At 40.4% G+C, this 16,297-nt stretch overlaps 1 protein-coding gene across 1 annotated transcript in view; it reads left to right on the forward strand.

The window, feature by feature from the left end:
* Window positions 1-16,297, forward strand: part of MYBPC1 (myosin binding protein C1) — a 117,166-nt gene that overhangs the window by 98,014 nt on the left and 2,855 nt on the right. The window contains exons 26-31 of the mRNA XM_089921592.1: window positions 2,188-2,276; window positions 5,247-5,442; window positions 8,197-8,336; window positions 10,889-11,048; window positions 11,944-12,080; window positions 13,711-13,897. Of these exons, the coding sequence (XP_089777718.1) occupies window positions 2,188-2,276; window positions 5,247-5,442; window positions 8,197-8,336; window positions 10,889-11,048; window positions 11,944-12,080; window positions 13,711-13,897 (909 nt within the window). The remainder of the gene's footprint in view (window positions 1-2,187; window positions 2,277-5,246; window positions 5,443-8,196; window positions 8,337-10,888; window positions 11,049-11,943; window positions 12,081-13,710; window positions 13,898-16,297) is intronic.

Consider the following 16,297-nt stretch of genomic DNA (forward strand, 5'->3'; position numbering starts at 1 on the left):
ATTAAAGAGATTTGCCAAAATATAAAATAATGCCACTCATATCACAAATTTTTGTTAATGTAAATATGGTTGTTTTCATTTAAATGATATTTATGTTGTTATTATTTTTCAAGCAATAAATATAAGTATTTCAAAATTTATTGGTTTTAATTTCTAATATGGTATATATGATAGATACAGTCCACATAAACAAAAGCTTTGCGGAGCCTTTGATGATTTTTAAGGGTGTAATGGGATTCTGAGACTAAAAAATTTGAGAATCGGTGCTCCAGGGAAAAGAATACCGGGAAGGGGTCTGAACATCTGGGTCTGGACCGTGTTGAGCCACAGACTTACGGTGTGACTGCCTGAAACCTTTTGGGAGTAAGTTAGGGGATAGATGGATGGATGGATGGATGGATGGGTGGATGGGTGGATGGATGGATGGTAGAAAGTATGAAGCATGCACATTTTCTTATTAGATTCTAGAGACAGACTATGAAAGCTGAGTCCTGTTTCCTTCATTTATTAACCATGTGGTCTCAGGCAAGGGACTTGATATTCCTGAGCCTTAATTTCTTCATCTGCAAAATGTATACAATAATAGTACTTACATCAAGAGGTTTTGAGAGTTGAATAAATTAATCCATGTTATTTGCTTAACAGAATGCTGGCCACATAATAAGCCCTTGGTATATGTTAGCTTTTATTATGATGATGGTGTAATGTACTACAGAACCTCGCTGAGTCTCCTTTTCCTCCTATGTAAAGTTAGGGAGTTAGAGGATCTCTCAAGTTCTCTTCCAGCTCCAGCATTCAGTAATCACCACCACTACCATCATCTTCATCTTCTTCCCCTAAAGTTTATTGAGCATTTACTATTCTCAGCCATTATGCTAAACACTTTATATGGATGACCTTATTTAACCCTCACTACAATGCTGTGAATTAGATGCTGTTATCATCCCAGTTTTACGGAATAGGCTGAGACCAGATCTACTGTCTGATCTGGAACTCAAACCCAGATCTCTCTTTTTTATTTTTTTTTTACATCTTTATTGGAGTATAATTGCTTTACAATGGTGTGTTAGTTTCTGCTTTATAACATAGTGAATCAGTTATACATATACATATGTTCCCATACCTCTTCCCTCTTGCGTCTCCCTCCCTCCCACCCTCCCTATCCCACCCCACTAGGTGGTCACAAAGCACCGAGCTGATCTCCCTGTGCCATGTGGCTGCTTCCCACTAGCTATCTATTTTACGTTTGGTAGTGTATATATGTCCATGCCACTCTCTCGCTTTGTCACAGCTTACCAGATCTCTCTTGACCCCGCAGTCCATGTGTCTAAGCAGAGCATAGGCAGTGGAAGGTGATTCCAGGTCTAATCCTGGCTATGTCACCTTGGGGCAAGTGACTTAAACCCCGGTTGCTTTAGCTTCTTTATCATAAAGTAAAAACGGTACCTGTGTCATAAGGTGGCTGTGAGGTTTAAATTGGTCGCTTCGTGAAAAGCATTTATCCCAGTATCTGTTCCATACAGAGCCCTCAAGTGATAGGACCCACCTCATCCCTGTGAGCCATGAGCCTTGATTCTCTGCTTCTGATGGGTTTACAACCACATGTTCTAGTATTTTCATGGTGTTTAATTAATGAACATTAATATACAGCGGGCTCGGGCTGCCTATTATATACTTCACCTTAGTCATAAAGGGAGAAAGTTACCATCAAATTCTAACATCATTACATAAATAATAGGTGCTAAAGCATTTTTTATTATTATTTTCTGGTGAGAAAAAATGGGCAGCCCTACCAGCTAACGTGGTGACTGTAGATCTTTTATGGAATGTTCATTGGAGAATATACTCACTGTTAGAAACTAAGAAAACAATATATAAGGTCCTAAGAGAAAATTTAGTGCTTTTCTATAAAGTTGCTTTAGGCTTATAATAAAAATAGGAAGTTGTAGTAAAATTAAGGAGGTCAGGGAATAATCTTGTTGAGTCAAGCTGTTAAAACATCTCCCTGAAGGAAACATTTGGAATCAAAGTTACCACATATAACCTGTTAGTAGCCCAACTAAGATTTCACTTCAGAGGCATGAGCGTAGGGAAGTCCTGGTGAGTATCATGACAAGTATGCTTATGTAATGCTGCTTCCAGTGTATGATACTGACTGCAAAATTACGCTCTTCTACTCTCATTCAGAGGCTCCAAAGATTCGCATCCCAAGGCACCTAAAGCAAACCTATATCCGCAGAGTTGGAGAAGCCATCAATCTGGTTATACCTTTCCAGGTAATAATTCAGGGTTGCTCATTTTCTCCTTCCCATGCTGGGGTGTTTAAGGAGTAGAGGGAGGGACTTCAGCATTTAAGTTATTTGTGATTCAGAATTTCCTCAGAGGAAAGGCAGGAAAGGATGGAGGAGATTTGGAGAGTGATTCAACAACCTCCTGCTTTACAAGTACAGAAATCTATAAAACTGTCATAGATTTTCCTTCTGCATGAGATAAACGAGGCCTAGTCTTGTCTGAGGCTCAGGGACCACAGGGGGCCAGAGAGGAAACACCAAGGAGACACCGAAACAAGAAATGCTTAAAGATCTTTCTGGTTCTATCCATCTGTAAAACTGATCTTCCTTTTAAGTGAAGTTCTTGCTGTAACATTCAGGAAAACAACATGTCCTTACTTCCCATGATTACCCCAAACCACACTCAAATCACCCAAATTCCAATGAGGGATAACTGAAGTTTGAAATTTTGATGCCCCTAACTGAAATAAATGAACATTGTTAAATCATCGCTCTCTCAAAAGAATCTGTTGTTTATAAGATTAACCAGGCTTTGCATATGATAATCACTTTTGGTCTCTCTCTCTCTCTCTCCCTCTCTCTCTCTCTCTCTCTCACACACACACACACACACAACACCCACTGCACCATTACCTCCTTACTCATTTGATTCCTTTTATGCCTCTAAACAGTGGTGTTCAATAAAACTTTCTGTCAACAAAAAAAAAAAACTTTCTGTGATGATAGGAATGTTCTGTGTATGCAATGTCCAGTATGGTAGCCAGCAGCCAAATGTGTCTATTGAGGACTTGAAAGGTGCAGCTAGGAACTAGGGCAACTGGGGAAATGAATTTTTAATTTTCCTTAATTTTAATTAGTTTTAGTTTAAATGCCCACATTGAGCTTGCGGCTGTTACGTCAGACAGCATGGCCTTAGAACTAGAATTTAGGTCTCTGCAAACATTTGGATACACACACACACGCAGAGCTGGTTCGAACACAGGCTCCCATGAAAACTAACCTAAAGGGACAGCCAGTTCAGGCCATTCTCGTTGCACCTGGGGCCCGGCCTTAGAAGAGGCAGTTAGCTTCTACATACACAGCACCTGAAATCAGAACGGAAGTCAAGGAGGACGCAAGTGTGAACACAGCAGAGGAGGAAGGCGCTGGCTTGGCAAGGTTCCTCCCACTTCTGTCCTCCCACAGCCTAAAAAAAAATCAGGAGTTGGCACAAGGCGGGTACCCAGGACCCAACTCCAGCCCTGGATTGGGGCTGCATCAGCCCTCTAGCTTCCACATCATGGCAACAGCTAGGGCTAATCCCAGTTCCCAGATCTTGTTGGGAAGGGGAGAGTGTATTCAGCTCTGTCCCTGGGTCTGGGAGAGGAGAGAGCATGAGAACAGGGACCTCATAGGTATGGCATCCCAGGGGCTGGTCAGCTACTAGGAAGGGGGTGATGAGGCTAGTATGTCATGTTTGTATATTTATGTAACCTCTAAAGTTCTCGAACCTTTTCTCATTTGAGCCCCAGATACACCTTGTGAGGCAGGAATGGCAGATTTCCTTACCCCCCTTGAGAAGGGAAGAAACTGACATTCAGAGAAGCTAAGTGACTTGCCCAAAGTCACACAGCAAATAAATGGTAGTGCCATGAACAGAGTCTATATCTCCAGACACTGAATCCAGTGCTTTTTTCACTCCATACGTTATCAGAGAACTCAATTTTTTCCCCCAGTAGGTTAATAGTAAATTGTACACTTAAGGAAATGAGACCTGGAACTATTTTTCCCATCTTTAACAGTATTGTTCTCTACTTCCCATATGCACATCTGAGCACCTGCAACCATTCTTCAAGCCCTGTGGGGAGGGGTTTGATGTGTGTCTCTCACATTCCTTAGCAGAACCTATCAACAAGTCACATTAGGAGCCCATGGGAAGGCTGTGCGTTTCCCAACGGAATTAATGCTTGGTTCCTGTCTGTGGGGTGAGCCTGGGTGCTCAGGAATCCTAGGAAGTTTCTTTGTAACGTAAACTAAAACTCATGTCCTTGAATGAGATTATAATTCCTCAAAGTCTGCTCTTAAAGAATAGTTTCAGCTGCTAGAGAGAACAGAGAGAGAATTACAGACAAGTCTGAAATGAGTGGAACTAATAACCATTAGCATGTAGATGATATTAATGAAACACCTCTGCAGTGCACAGAAGCTTTCTAAGAACTTCAGTTGTGATAACCACCCTGAAGAAAGGTACTCTCGTTCCACTTTACAGATTGGGAAACTGAGGCAGAGAGTTTAACTTGCCCGAAGTCACACAGCTATTAAGTAGTGGAGTCAGGATCCAAATACAGATTCTAGGGTCCCAGGGCCCATGTTCTGAACCATTAGGCTGTGATGTGCAGGCTTTTGGAGCTGAAGAGACCTGGCTAGAAGACCAGCTTCCAGCACTTAGCTGCAAGGCCTTGTGCAAGTCATTTAATACCTTTATCAAAAAAAGGCGGGGGGGCTTCCCTGGTGGCACAGTGGTTGAGAGTCCGCCTGCCGATGCAGGGGACGCGGGTTCGTACCCCGGTCCGGGAAGATCCCACATGCCGCGGAGCGGCTGGGCCCGTGAGCCATGGCTGCTGAGCTTGTGCGTCCGGAGGCTGTGCTCCGCGGCGGGAGAGGCCACAGCAGTGAGAGGCCCGCGTACCGGTAAAAAAAAAAAAAAAAAAATGAGGATAATGATACTTATCCTGATGTGAAGAGTAAGGGAAGTTATAAATATCACGTACCTAACATAGTACCTTGCATGCAGAATGCAATCAATGGGCAGTAGTGGATATTACATTACTGCTATAACTGCCCACCACCAGGCCATTTTCCAAACTTGCCTAGGATGGGGTAAGCCACTGCCCATTTATTTAATGCTGAAAAGAAATGAGACAATCTGATCCCCTCCCGCCTCTACTTTTTCTGTCTTTTTTTTTTTCTTTTAAGGGAAAACCAAGACCAGAAGTAACTTGGAAGAAAGATGGTGCACCTATTGATAAGAATCAGATCAACATTCGCAACTCTGAGACCGATACAATCATATTTATCAGAAAAGCAGAGAGGAGCCATTCTGGGAAATATGATCTGCAGGTCAAAGTGGAAAAATACATGGAAACTGCATCCATTGATATCCAGGTTGTTGGTAGGTTTGGAGGAGAGAACTAGAACATTCTATATGGAGACAAATTGTCCTTGTCAATAAGGCAAGAGTCAGAATTTCTTCTGTTAGGTTGGCTCTACAGAAAATTCCTCTTTTTAGAATTTAAAAAAATAGATAAATTAGGAAGATTGGTTAGCATTTTAGAATAATTTTTCACTGACTAAAAGGACTAACCATGGGAGACTTAGGGCATATATAGTAAAGAAAATTAATGTATATTACTTTCTAGTGAAAACTATCAGTACTGTTTTACAATCCAGTTCTCTCTTACTCTGTTTCTCAACTCTTCAATGATAAAACTATTTCCTATGTTGAATTCTTGCATTAAGAAAACATTATAGATTCTAGATATAGTTTAACATGTTTCTTACTACATTTAAAATTTGCTAATAGTAACGTTAATGGAGAATGAAGAATTTTTATTAAATGTAAGAAAGGTACACCTAAACAGAGTTAAACAGTTAAAGACTGAATTGTGGTTGGTCGTGCAGGGCTTAGATACTTACCTCTCCAAACAAGGTTAGTTCTTACTTGTTTCCACAGTTAGGGCAATAGAGGGAGGATCTCTTACAGTAGACCCTTCTCGCTTGAACTGTTCTATAATTTTTGCAATGTCAAGAAATAAATTTAAGAGCAGAGTTAGGAGAAGCCTTGTCTCCAGTCAATTTTATGATTACAGTTTAGCACATGTGCTAGAACTAGAGGCTCTCTAACCAAAGGAGCAGCTTCCTGTGGCAAGCCTTCCCTTAGGTGAAAGTTCATGTCCTTTAAACTAAGCAATCTTTTCGTGCTGACTAAACTGTCTTGATTTTTGTTAAGTTGAAAGGAGTGTTGAGGATGTTCTATGTGCCCTTGGGTCTGGCCTGGCTCCATTTTATTTTATTTAATTAATTTATTTATTTTAAGCATCTTTATTGGAGTATAATTGCTTTACCACGCTGTATTAGTTTCTGCTTTATAACAAAGTGAATCAGCTATACATAGACATATATCCCCATATCCCCTCCCTCTTGCGTCTCCCTCCCACCCTCCCTATCCCACCCTTCTAGGTGGACACAAAGCACAGAGCTGATCTCCCTGTGCTATGCGCTGGCTCTATTTTAATGGAAGCCCTTGTGGTTGGGTCTGGAAGAGCCTTGCCCTCTGAAACACGAGGAAGGACTTTTTTATTTTTCCTACTTTGCCATGTAGTTACTTTACCAGGTAGTTACGAGCGCCTGGCACGTCGCTCACACGCTCAAAGTGTTCAATAAATAGTAACAATTAGTATCCTACTTATTTTATTAGTCCCAAGTTCATGTTTCTGCCATGACTGTAAAAATCTAGCCATTTACTGTTGGGAAGCAAGTGTTTGAAAAGCCAATGTGAACTTTGAAGACAAAGCAGACCTGGGGTGCAGGTGGGAAGTTGAGCTGGGAGAAAACATGTGTCTGTAGGACAAGTTGGTGAAAACAGGAGATAGAAAACTGTGGTTGTAGAGACTCATTGTTGGGAATTGTAGAAAGGAAGTGAGGATTATCACTGTGGTTTCCCTCCACCCCCCGGAGCCCATGAAGACTGCATGTTAAATGTTGCTTAAAAGAGAGAAAAACATGACCAGAAACCACTCTGATATTTACTCTTTTCAATCTGACATTTCAAATAGAAATAATTATAGTTGCATTTTAATACCTGAAAAATATTTCAGGACAGAAAGGGTACTGCTTGCACTGCAAAGGATAACAGACGTGAAATTTCTCTGAAAAAATTAACAAGTACTATGCAGGTACATAAGATAATTATTGTCCTTCCTTGAACGTCTATGCATGATTTTTTTTGAGGGGGCCTCCCAATGAAGATTTAGTTTTCTTTTTTATTAATTAATTTTTCTTGAAGTATAGTCGATTTACAATGTTGTGTTAGTTTCTGCTGTATAGCAAAGTGAATACATATACATATATCCACTCCTTTTTAGATTCTATTCCCATATAGGTCATTACAGAGTATTGGGTAGAGTTCCCTGTGCTACCCAGTAGGTTCTTATTAGTTATCTATTTTATATATACTAGTGTTATAGTTCAGTCCCAACCTTCCAATTTATCCCTCCCCCCAAGTTTTCGTTTACTTGACTTTGGGCCTTTCTGAATGTTACTGCAATTTACTGGAAGGTCAGAGGTCACAGAAATTCATAGTGCAGAAAATAAAGTGAAGAAAGACTTTATTTCTTCATGAATGCATTCTACTTCCATAACATGGAAACACTGATAAATACAAATGAATCTTGGAGGGAGCGATGGCAGAGGAAATAAGTTTTCCTCACTCCCATTAAAGGTGCCTTTTGAGTGCAGCAGAGGACCTCTCTCACAGACTGTGGGCTTCGGGCCTCTCACCGAAAGCTGGAGCTACACAGCCCAGGTAGGCTCTATGATTTCAAGTCTAGCATCAGCTTACCTTTCCCATTAGGCAGGGTAGCCTGTGACTCACTGCCAGTAGTCGGCCCCTGGAGGGATGGTTAATGATGTTTGAAGTTTCATTTACATTTTCCTTTCAAAATCCTTTTCTTTCCATGAAGATGAAAGTCAGGGGTTTCCAGATAAGATTAGTAGGAGTGCATTGTACTTCTCCGGAGAAGAATAATGCAAAAGAAACATGGGTAGAAATACAGGAAGGAAAGGACATTTTAAAATATCCTCCTGTAATGAGGTCTAGGTTGGGGGGAAAGTGACCTCACAGTGATGCCATGAATTCATCCTACAGACCGTCCGGGTCCACCCCAAGTTGTGAAGATCGACGATGTCTGGGGAGAGAATGTTGCTCTATCATGGACACCACCAAAGGATGATGGGAATACTGCCATTACAGGGTACACGATCCAGAAGGCCGACAAGAAGAGCATGGTAAGGTCTGGCTTTCTCTGGTTCCGCAGCAGCAAAATAACATTTCATCAGAAGTAAAGGGGGAAGCATGAGGTCCTCTCTGGTGAGGAACTCATGAGGGACATGGAGAAGTGATGTGGCACAGTGGAAAGGGTAAAGCCTTGGGAGCCACGAAGAGTTGGACTTGCATTTCCACTTAAAACCACATACACATGGACAGTCACTTAACCTCTTTGATCTCCATTTCCCTCATCTGTAAAATAAGGACACTGATGTTTACCTCGCTTGTTTATCAAGAGGCTAAAACAGGGGCTGCCCTGGAGGTCCACTGGCTAAGACTCCATGCTTCCCCTGCGGGGGGTGTGGGTTTGATCCCTGGGCAGGGAACTAAGATCCTGCATGTCGCGCAGTGAGGCCAAAACAATATAAAGCAACTGGCAGAATGCTCAGTAGAATTCAATGAAGTTATTCGTTCAACAGATATTTACTCACTGTGGATTCTGACTCAGATCTGCACCCATGCAACTTCTTCCTCCTTGTAAAATGAATGTTGGTAGCATGGACTGATGTCTTTAAAAAAAAAAAATTCCAGTTAGAAAAGAAAGATTCTAAAGGTAACAGCATATGCAAAGGTCCTGAGGAGGAGAAGCATTTAGAGTATTCAAGAAGCAACTCAGTTGGAGTATGAATTATTACTACCTATGTTAGATCACCAGATTTTAAATGTTAAAGTCTAGGTCTTTCTGAATCAGAATCCATCCACTACAACTACCATTGCTCTACCTGTAAGTCAATGAATGAATAAATGAATGTTCGGACACAGAATGGCTTGGAGCCACTATTCATCCTCATAGGAAGAGTAGAACATCGTACCAAATGATATTGATAGGAAGTCTGCAGGCATTTACACTACTAGATGTCAGTAAGAACTTAGGGTTTAAGGTTACATTGGGTTAATAGAAGGGGAGAGGGTTGGAAAGAGCAGTCTAAGTAACTGGAATGGATTTCAAGCCTTGCCTTTCCATAAACTATTTCTAGCATGTCTTTCCCCCCACCCCTGGGTGGGTGTTAAATGACAAAATAAGACTTGGCATTTAAAGAAACATGTTTCAGCCAAACCTGGACAGCTTGAGAGCTAGATCAATGGATGACTTTGCAGGGGAAGTATTGACCACCTTGGATTTCCTTAGCAATGAGGGCTCTTCTTTGGACCTTGGTCCAGATACTGGCAGTGAATCCAGGGGTACCACACTGCCTCCAGGTGCCCCCCATTCTTCCACCCCCACCACATTGCCAACAGTTGTCTTCTCAGATATCTAGTCAAGTCCAGCTGAGCCAGGACTTTCCTGCTGCTTCGTGTGTCTGAGGTCTGCCTGCTGACAGGAGAGGAACCCCAATCCCATCCCCTTGTGTTTCTGGTGCATTTCAGCAAGGGCAGGCCTACAGACCAGAAGGTGCTCACTCTGCCCAGTGCACTTCCCCGGAGGTCACCACACCACTATCTCACTGTGGCTACAGATGCTGTTTTTCACTTAAATTCCTATAGTCCTTTATACCTTCCATAAACATTGTTCTCATGATGTATGCCAACACATTCATTTATTCATTCATTAACTATTTGTTGAGCAGTGTTCTAGCTGGTGGATCAAAAACAAAAAGACAGCTCCTCGGGCTTCCCTGGTGGCGCAGTGGTTGAGAGTCCACCTGCCGATGCAGGGGACACGGGTTCGTGCCCCGGTCCGGGAGGATCCCACATGCCGCGGAGCGGCTGGGCCCATGAGCCATGGCCACTGAGCCTGCGCGTCCGGAGCCTGTGCTCCGCAATGGGAGAGGCCACAACAGTGAGAGGCCCGCGTACCAAAAAAAAAAAAACACAAAAAGAATAGAGGAGAGGACTATAGCCCGGCAGACAGCCTCTCAGACAGCTCTGAGGAACTGCTCCACAGAAGCATAGCTTTCAGCACAGTTTTTAACCTTGTTTGAACAAAGAACCTCAGATATGACAGAGGTACATTCCTTCAAGGTTTCCAAAAGAGACAGTTCAGCACATACTCAGCAAGTCATTATGACCTTGGTTCCCGAGGAAGGGAGCTTTATCGCGGAAGGAGTACAAGCATCGATGTCCCAGGAAAGGAGGCATTTATCTGGATCTTCGAAAGAGACCTTCTTCACTTCTGGACAGTGCATGCTTTCCTTTAAATGGTTAAAGCAGATGTACAATGTATGTTTATTAGGCCCCAAAACGGGCTGTTCTAGTTAGCATAAAGCTTAAGTTAAACCACATATAAGCCAGAATGACTTCTTCATACCTCAACATATGAAAATTTCTTCCATCCACATCTAGGGTAAATGAATCTAATGTGTAAATGAAGATTAAATGACGTAGTCAAGTGTAAATCAATTGTAAAGCGTTAAACAAATTAAATATACATTTCTGTTACCCTCAGTATAAAAAATTAGTGCTCTTTTTTCCTCTTAGTTAATGCAACATCCCTGTTATTTATTTGAATCAACAGGTGAAATAGCTGTGTATTTTTAAGTGATTTTCCTCAAATTATTATTTTTGTTTTCAGGAGTGGTTCACTGTCATTGAGCATTATCACCGAACCAGTGCCACCATTACTGAACTGGTTATCGGAAATGAGTATTACTTCCGGGTGTTTGCTGAAAACATGTGCGGCCTCAGTGAGGATGCAACAATGACAAAAGAGAGTGCCGTGATTGCCAAGGATGGTGAGTTGGAAGCGGGCTGGACATCTGGGAACCTTGATTTTCAGTGATGAGACAGAGAAGACAGAAAGAAAAAGAGGTGTGGTGAAAGAGGATAAGAATATCATAAACACACATTTAAAATTATGGTAAGGAGATGCAGCCACAGGCCAGGGAATGCTGGCAGCCACCAGAAGCTGGAAGAGGCAAGGAACAGATTCCCTGCTACAATCTCCAGGGTCAGCGTGGCCCTGCCAACACCTTGATTTTGTATCTCTGGCCTCAAGAACTGTGAAAGAATAAATTTCTGTTGTCGTAAGAAATAAAAAATAATATATAAATAAATAAAATTATGGTAAGAACGTCCAACCAAAGTGTTAATCTTACAAGTAAAATATTTTAAGGAAAATTATATTATGATTGCATTTTTTAACGTACAAGCTTTCATTCATGGCAACATCTGGGTAGTGGGTCTCTCAATGGCTAAGATCACAGGGGTAGGAAAAAGTCACCATTTACTTTTAGAGCTTGGGTTACTTTTATTCTTGGACACCTTCAAGGATGCTACACATGAGAGCCACTTTTCAATGAAAGGAGAAGTTGGATTCCACCCCTGTCATTTCATTTCCTCAGAAACCGTGTCCTTCCTGCCCTTCCTCGTTACTTTCACGTTAAAGCACATTGTTGAGCAAAACACCCAGACACTGAATTCTTCCCAGTACTTATTTCAGTTCCAGATGACCCCTCTGGGTTTCTTTCCTGTGTGTGATGGGCTGTACATTGGTATCCTTCTGAATGAATGCCCTGTGGCCTTCACACATGTTTTTCTAAGCTCAGGGAAGTTTTCAACGTGAGTCAAGTATGCTAAGAATAATATATTCTCAGGCCAATTTGTATATCTCTAATGCTTGTTTTTAAGGTAAAATCTACAAAAATCCAGTGTATGAAGACTTCAATTTCACAGAGGCACCCATGTTTACTCAGCCATTGGTCAACACCTACGCCATAGCTGGTTACAATGCCACCCTGAACTGCAGTGTGAGAGGAAATCCTAAGGTACCATGTTTTTGGTTTTTTTCAATCACATTAATTAAATTTAAAAATTAATTCCAAACTCCCTCTTTTATATTCACTATGTCATAATTATAAGTAGTAATATAAACTTACCTCCCAACTGCTATTTGTGTCTTTTTCTGGGTGGTGGTATTGGTGGATAATTAAGGACACTATTTAAATGTAGAAAAAATATTTATATTTCTTTACGAACTAAGGGATACTTTCTAAGGAAAAACCAAACCACTTATTTTTAAAGGAACGGAGAGATAAAGAGATGGAAGTAATATTGTGTCACCTGAAAAATTAGATGGTGATATTGATTTATCAAGCTTTCTGTAATAGTGTAAAGCAAATAATTATACTATAGTGCAAGGCAGAATTTGAATGTACAGTGATAAGGGTACAGAGTACCAGGAAGGGAGAGATCGCATCTGACTGAAGAGATTTAGAAAGGATTTCAGGTTTCATGTTGCTGGCATTTGAAAAGAACAACAAATTAATGAATGTTGCCCATAGAGCTATCTATCCCTGGGTGGCACTGAGAGAAAGTGCCCTAGAATTTGGAAAAATTGCAAACAGTGATATTTTTCCTGCATATACCATGAGCAGAAATAGAGAAGTCAAAGGGAGAAGACAGCCTGAGGGTGGGAGGAAGATGCTGAATTCATGTTTAATTGGAGGTGATGTTGGTACATTCAAGCGGGAATGACCAGGAGGCGAGGAGAGCATCGCCAGAGCTTGGGAGAAAGGCGAGGGCTGTGACTCTTGGTTTGGGTGACCCAAGCATGGGGACACTGCATCCCACCCCTTGGAGCCAAGGCTCTAGAAAGGAATATCAAACGAAAGAGAGTAGTGAAGCAAAATGTCAAGGAGCAAGGTGTGAGCCTCAGAAAATACTCCCATTTGAAAGGCGGAAGGAGGAAGAGGGCAGCGTGAAGGACACTGAGAAATGCTGTCTCTTGGGTCTGAGCAAGACAAAATCAATAAGAGGTAGAGGAGAGAGTGTGGAGGGTGTGCATTTACAGAAGGGAGAAGAAGACAATATGAAAAAGAAATGGCAAGTCAGTGGTATCGACTGTAGTTCAGAAGTCAAGCAGAATGGAGTAACCTTCCTGGGCGATTGATCTGGGGTTATCTGTTTGGAGTAGATCCATCCATTGCCACCAGGTGATGAAAACAGATGTCAGAAGAGAGATTAAACGGTGAGGAGGCATAAGCAGCCCATAAAGAATTAGAAAAGCATATCAGGGAAAGGAAGTAGAGAAAACTGGCTGGTGATGACACCTTACAGGGATTCTTTGAAAAACACTGAGCAATATACACTCTCCAGGATGAGTTAACCTCATGGACCTGTAGATCAAATTTAAATGTAACTGAATCTTGGGGAAGATTGCCCCAGGGCTGTCCTCTGAACAAATCTGGCTGGCTTCTTCAGAACTGCTCATTCGCTTTCTTGCCAAGCATTAAGTAGAATTTAATCTGAGAGAAATGGTTCTCAAGTTGACGTGGATTCTTCTTAGATGTAGTATTTTCTTTCTAAGCCATGCTTTAAAATTCTGTCACTGGCTTCGATGGTCTATTATTAGGCTAAGTACAGATATGTTTTGCCCTAATTTGCTTCCATCTTCAGCCCAAAATTACCTGGATGAAAAACAAAGTTGTTATTGTGGATGACCCAAGATACAGGATGTTCAGCAACCAGGGAGTCTGTACTCTGGAGATTCGAAAGCCCAGCCCCTATGACGGAGGCACCTACAGCTGCAAAGCAGTCAATGACCTTGGGGCAATGGAGATCGAATGCAAACTGGAGGTGAAAGGTATGACATCCCAGATCTTGTGTAGACTGAACTGAAAGAAAATCATTTAATTATTGTCCTTACTGCCAAATCCCAATTACTTGCCAACATTTTCTGGGGGAGGGGAGGAAGCGGGGAGAAGATTTGGGGAGAGAAGACATTTTTACATTCTGAACTCACTCTTATTTGTGATGGCTACTTGATTTTTTAAGTTGACTTACTTTCATCTCTTGCAATTCTTGTTAACTAAAGCACTATTAATTTCAATGAATTGTGGTATGTGCACAGCATGGTAACAATGAATCAAGTCAAAGGGGTATTACTTTGGTGATGTAGTCCATCTTAGATAAATAGAAGCCTCATGTAAAAACTCATTTAATGAAACTGTAGTTGAGGAATTTAACTATTTTTAATTAGTTTACTATTTTTGTGAAACTTTCAATGTATATGTAAATTTGCTAATTTAGTATTTAATATTACACATGTAGAATTCAGCATACACATATTATAACCTGTTCCTTTAAAAATCTCACTAGAGAATTTCCATTTGTAGGTATGCATTGCATTTATACTAGTTTTCAGAAGTGTTGCAGCTAATGTAAACCAAGAAAACACATGAAGATTTATGTGGTAGAAAAGTCTCAGTGTAATTGTCCTCTTAATCAATTTTCATATTAATTGAGTATAATTTCTATCCTGAAGTTTTTTTCTTGACAATCAATACCTTTTGGGATACGATGAAAACTCTTACAGCTGTCAGAGTCACCGTTAGGAGATAAGGAGTGACATGATCCTAATGTCCTTTCTCTCATTCTTATTGCATTATTTTGCCATTTTGTGATAACCAAAGTCTTTACTTTTCCTACCCTCTATAATGAAGAAATTATAATCTAAAAGTCAGATATAATTTTATAAATATCTATTTTAGAAAAAACGTAGTAAATGCTTAGGGTATTTATGTCAACAATAACAACAACAACAAAAGAGTTTTTTAGTCCTAAATCTAGTGTAAATATAGTAGAGAAACTTCTCGAAAAGATTTTTTCCTTCTGTAACTTAAAAAAACCAGTATTCTCTCTGTTATGATTCTTGTCCATCCTCAGATAATACAGGATAGTAGATTCACAATTGAAGGAAAGAAAATTTTTAAGTTTTTTTCCTCTTAAATGTAAAGCATATGATATTCTTAGAAAATTTCAAACTTTACTATTGAGATAGTGGATACAAATTTAAATGTTGTTCTTTTAGCTATTTATTAGCTTTTTTTTTTTTCGGCTGTGCCACGCGGCACGTGGGGTCCTAGTTCCCCGACCAGGGAGCGAACCCAGGCCCCCTGCATTGGAAGCATCGAGTCTTAACCATTGCACTGCCAGGGAAGTCCTATTTATTAGCTTTAAAGGCAGATTAAGGTCATAGTTGCAAACACATCTGGTTTCTAAACTCCTTATTAGTTCCAAGGTATTGTTGGTACTTATGTTCCAACACCCAAAACACAAGAACGCAAAAATCAAAAACCCAATACCACTTCTGCATGCTTTGAAAATACCTGAGTGTTGCTAATGATATAAAATGATGGTTTCAAAATGGTTCAACATTTGGGGTCCTCCATAAGTGAATAATGTTATGCATATAAATGCTATATTCTTTATAGTAATTGTATAGTAATTGAATTTAATAACATAAATAATGTATTCTAGTATATAAATTCATAATAAGGTATCAACTGTGATATATTAGTAAAAGCTTTTGGTCCTAAAAGTAAAGCCACCATTATTTATCATCAGATTGTTATCTGATAATAGGTGACTTGAATCAAGTTAAGCTGTGAAAAAAAAAAAAAGTAAGACTGTCAACCGAGAATAAATAAATACTGGTGCAAATATTCTAATCCTGCAGTGATATATCAAGGAGTAAATTCCCCTGGACAACCAATCTTCCTGGCGGGGCAGCAACAGGTTTTATAAGTTCATATCCCACTGGATATTTCTTCTTTCCATTCCATTCCTCTTACATGAAATCGCACTTTGCATGTAAAGCTTGTCTTTCTATTTGCTTTTAAATGTATTTCTTAGCAGCTCATGGTGTACAGTGGTTATGCCATGAACAAGGAAGGCAAAATTATTCAAGGATATTAGGTAATATAGGAATAAGTGTTGTCAGAAAACTAAGGACCATACCACAGGTTCCCATAAATAAAGCCAGAAAGCCACATTTGAAGATGGCCTCATTTTAGATATAAGGTTACCAAAATTTGGGAATCATTTGGCATTTCTTTAATATTTTCAAGTGTAGAGAGAGATGTTCTTCCTTTAAGATAGCTTCCAGTGTGGGTTCGTTAGATTCACGTTGAAGTTCAGAAAATTGAACACTTTTCCATTGCTAAGTTGTAGAAAAATTGTTCTGGGCATTTTTGATGGGGAG

Source organism: Delphinapterus leucas, chromosome 11 (genome assembly GCF_059928025.1).
Source record: "Delphinapterus leucas isolate spDelLeu-1000000601 "Yukka" chromosome 11, BTC_Dleu_Yukka2, whole genome shotgun sequence".
Lineage (NCBI taxonomy): Eukaryota > Metazoa > Chordata > Mammalia > Artiodactyla > Monodontidae > Delphinapterus > Delphinapterus leucas.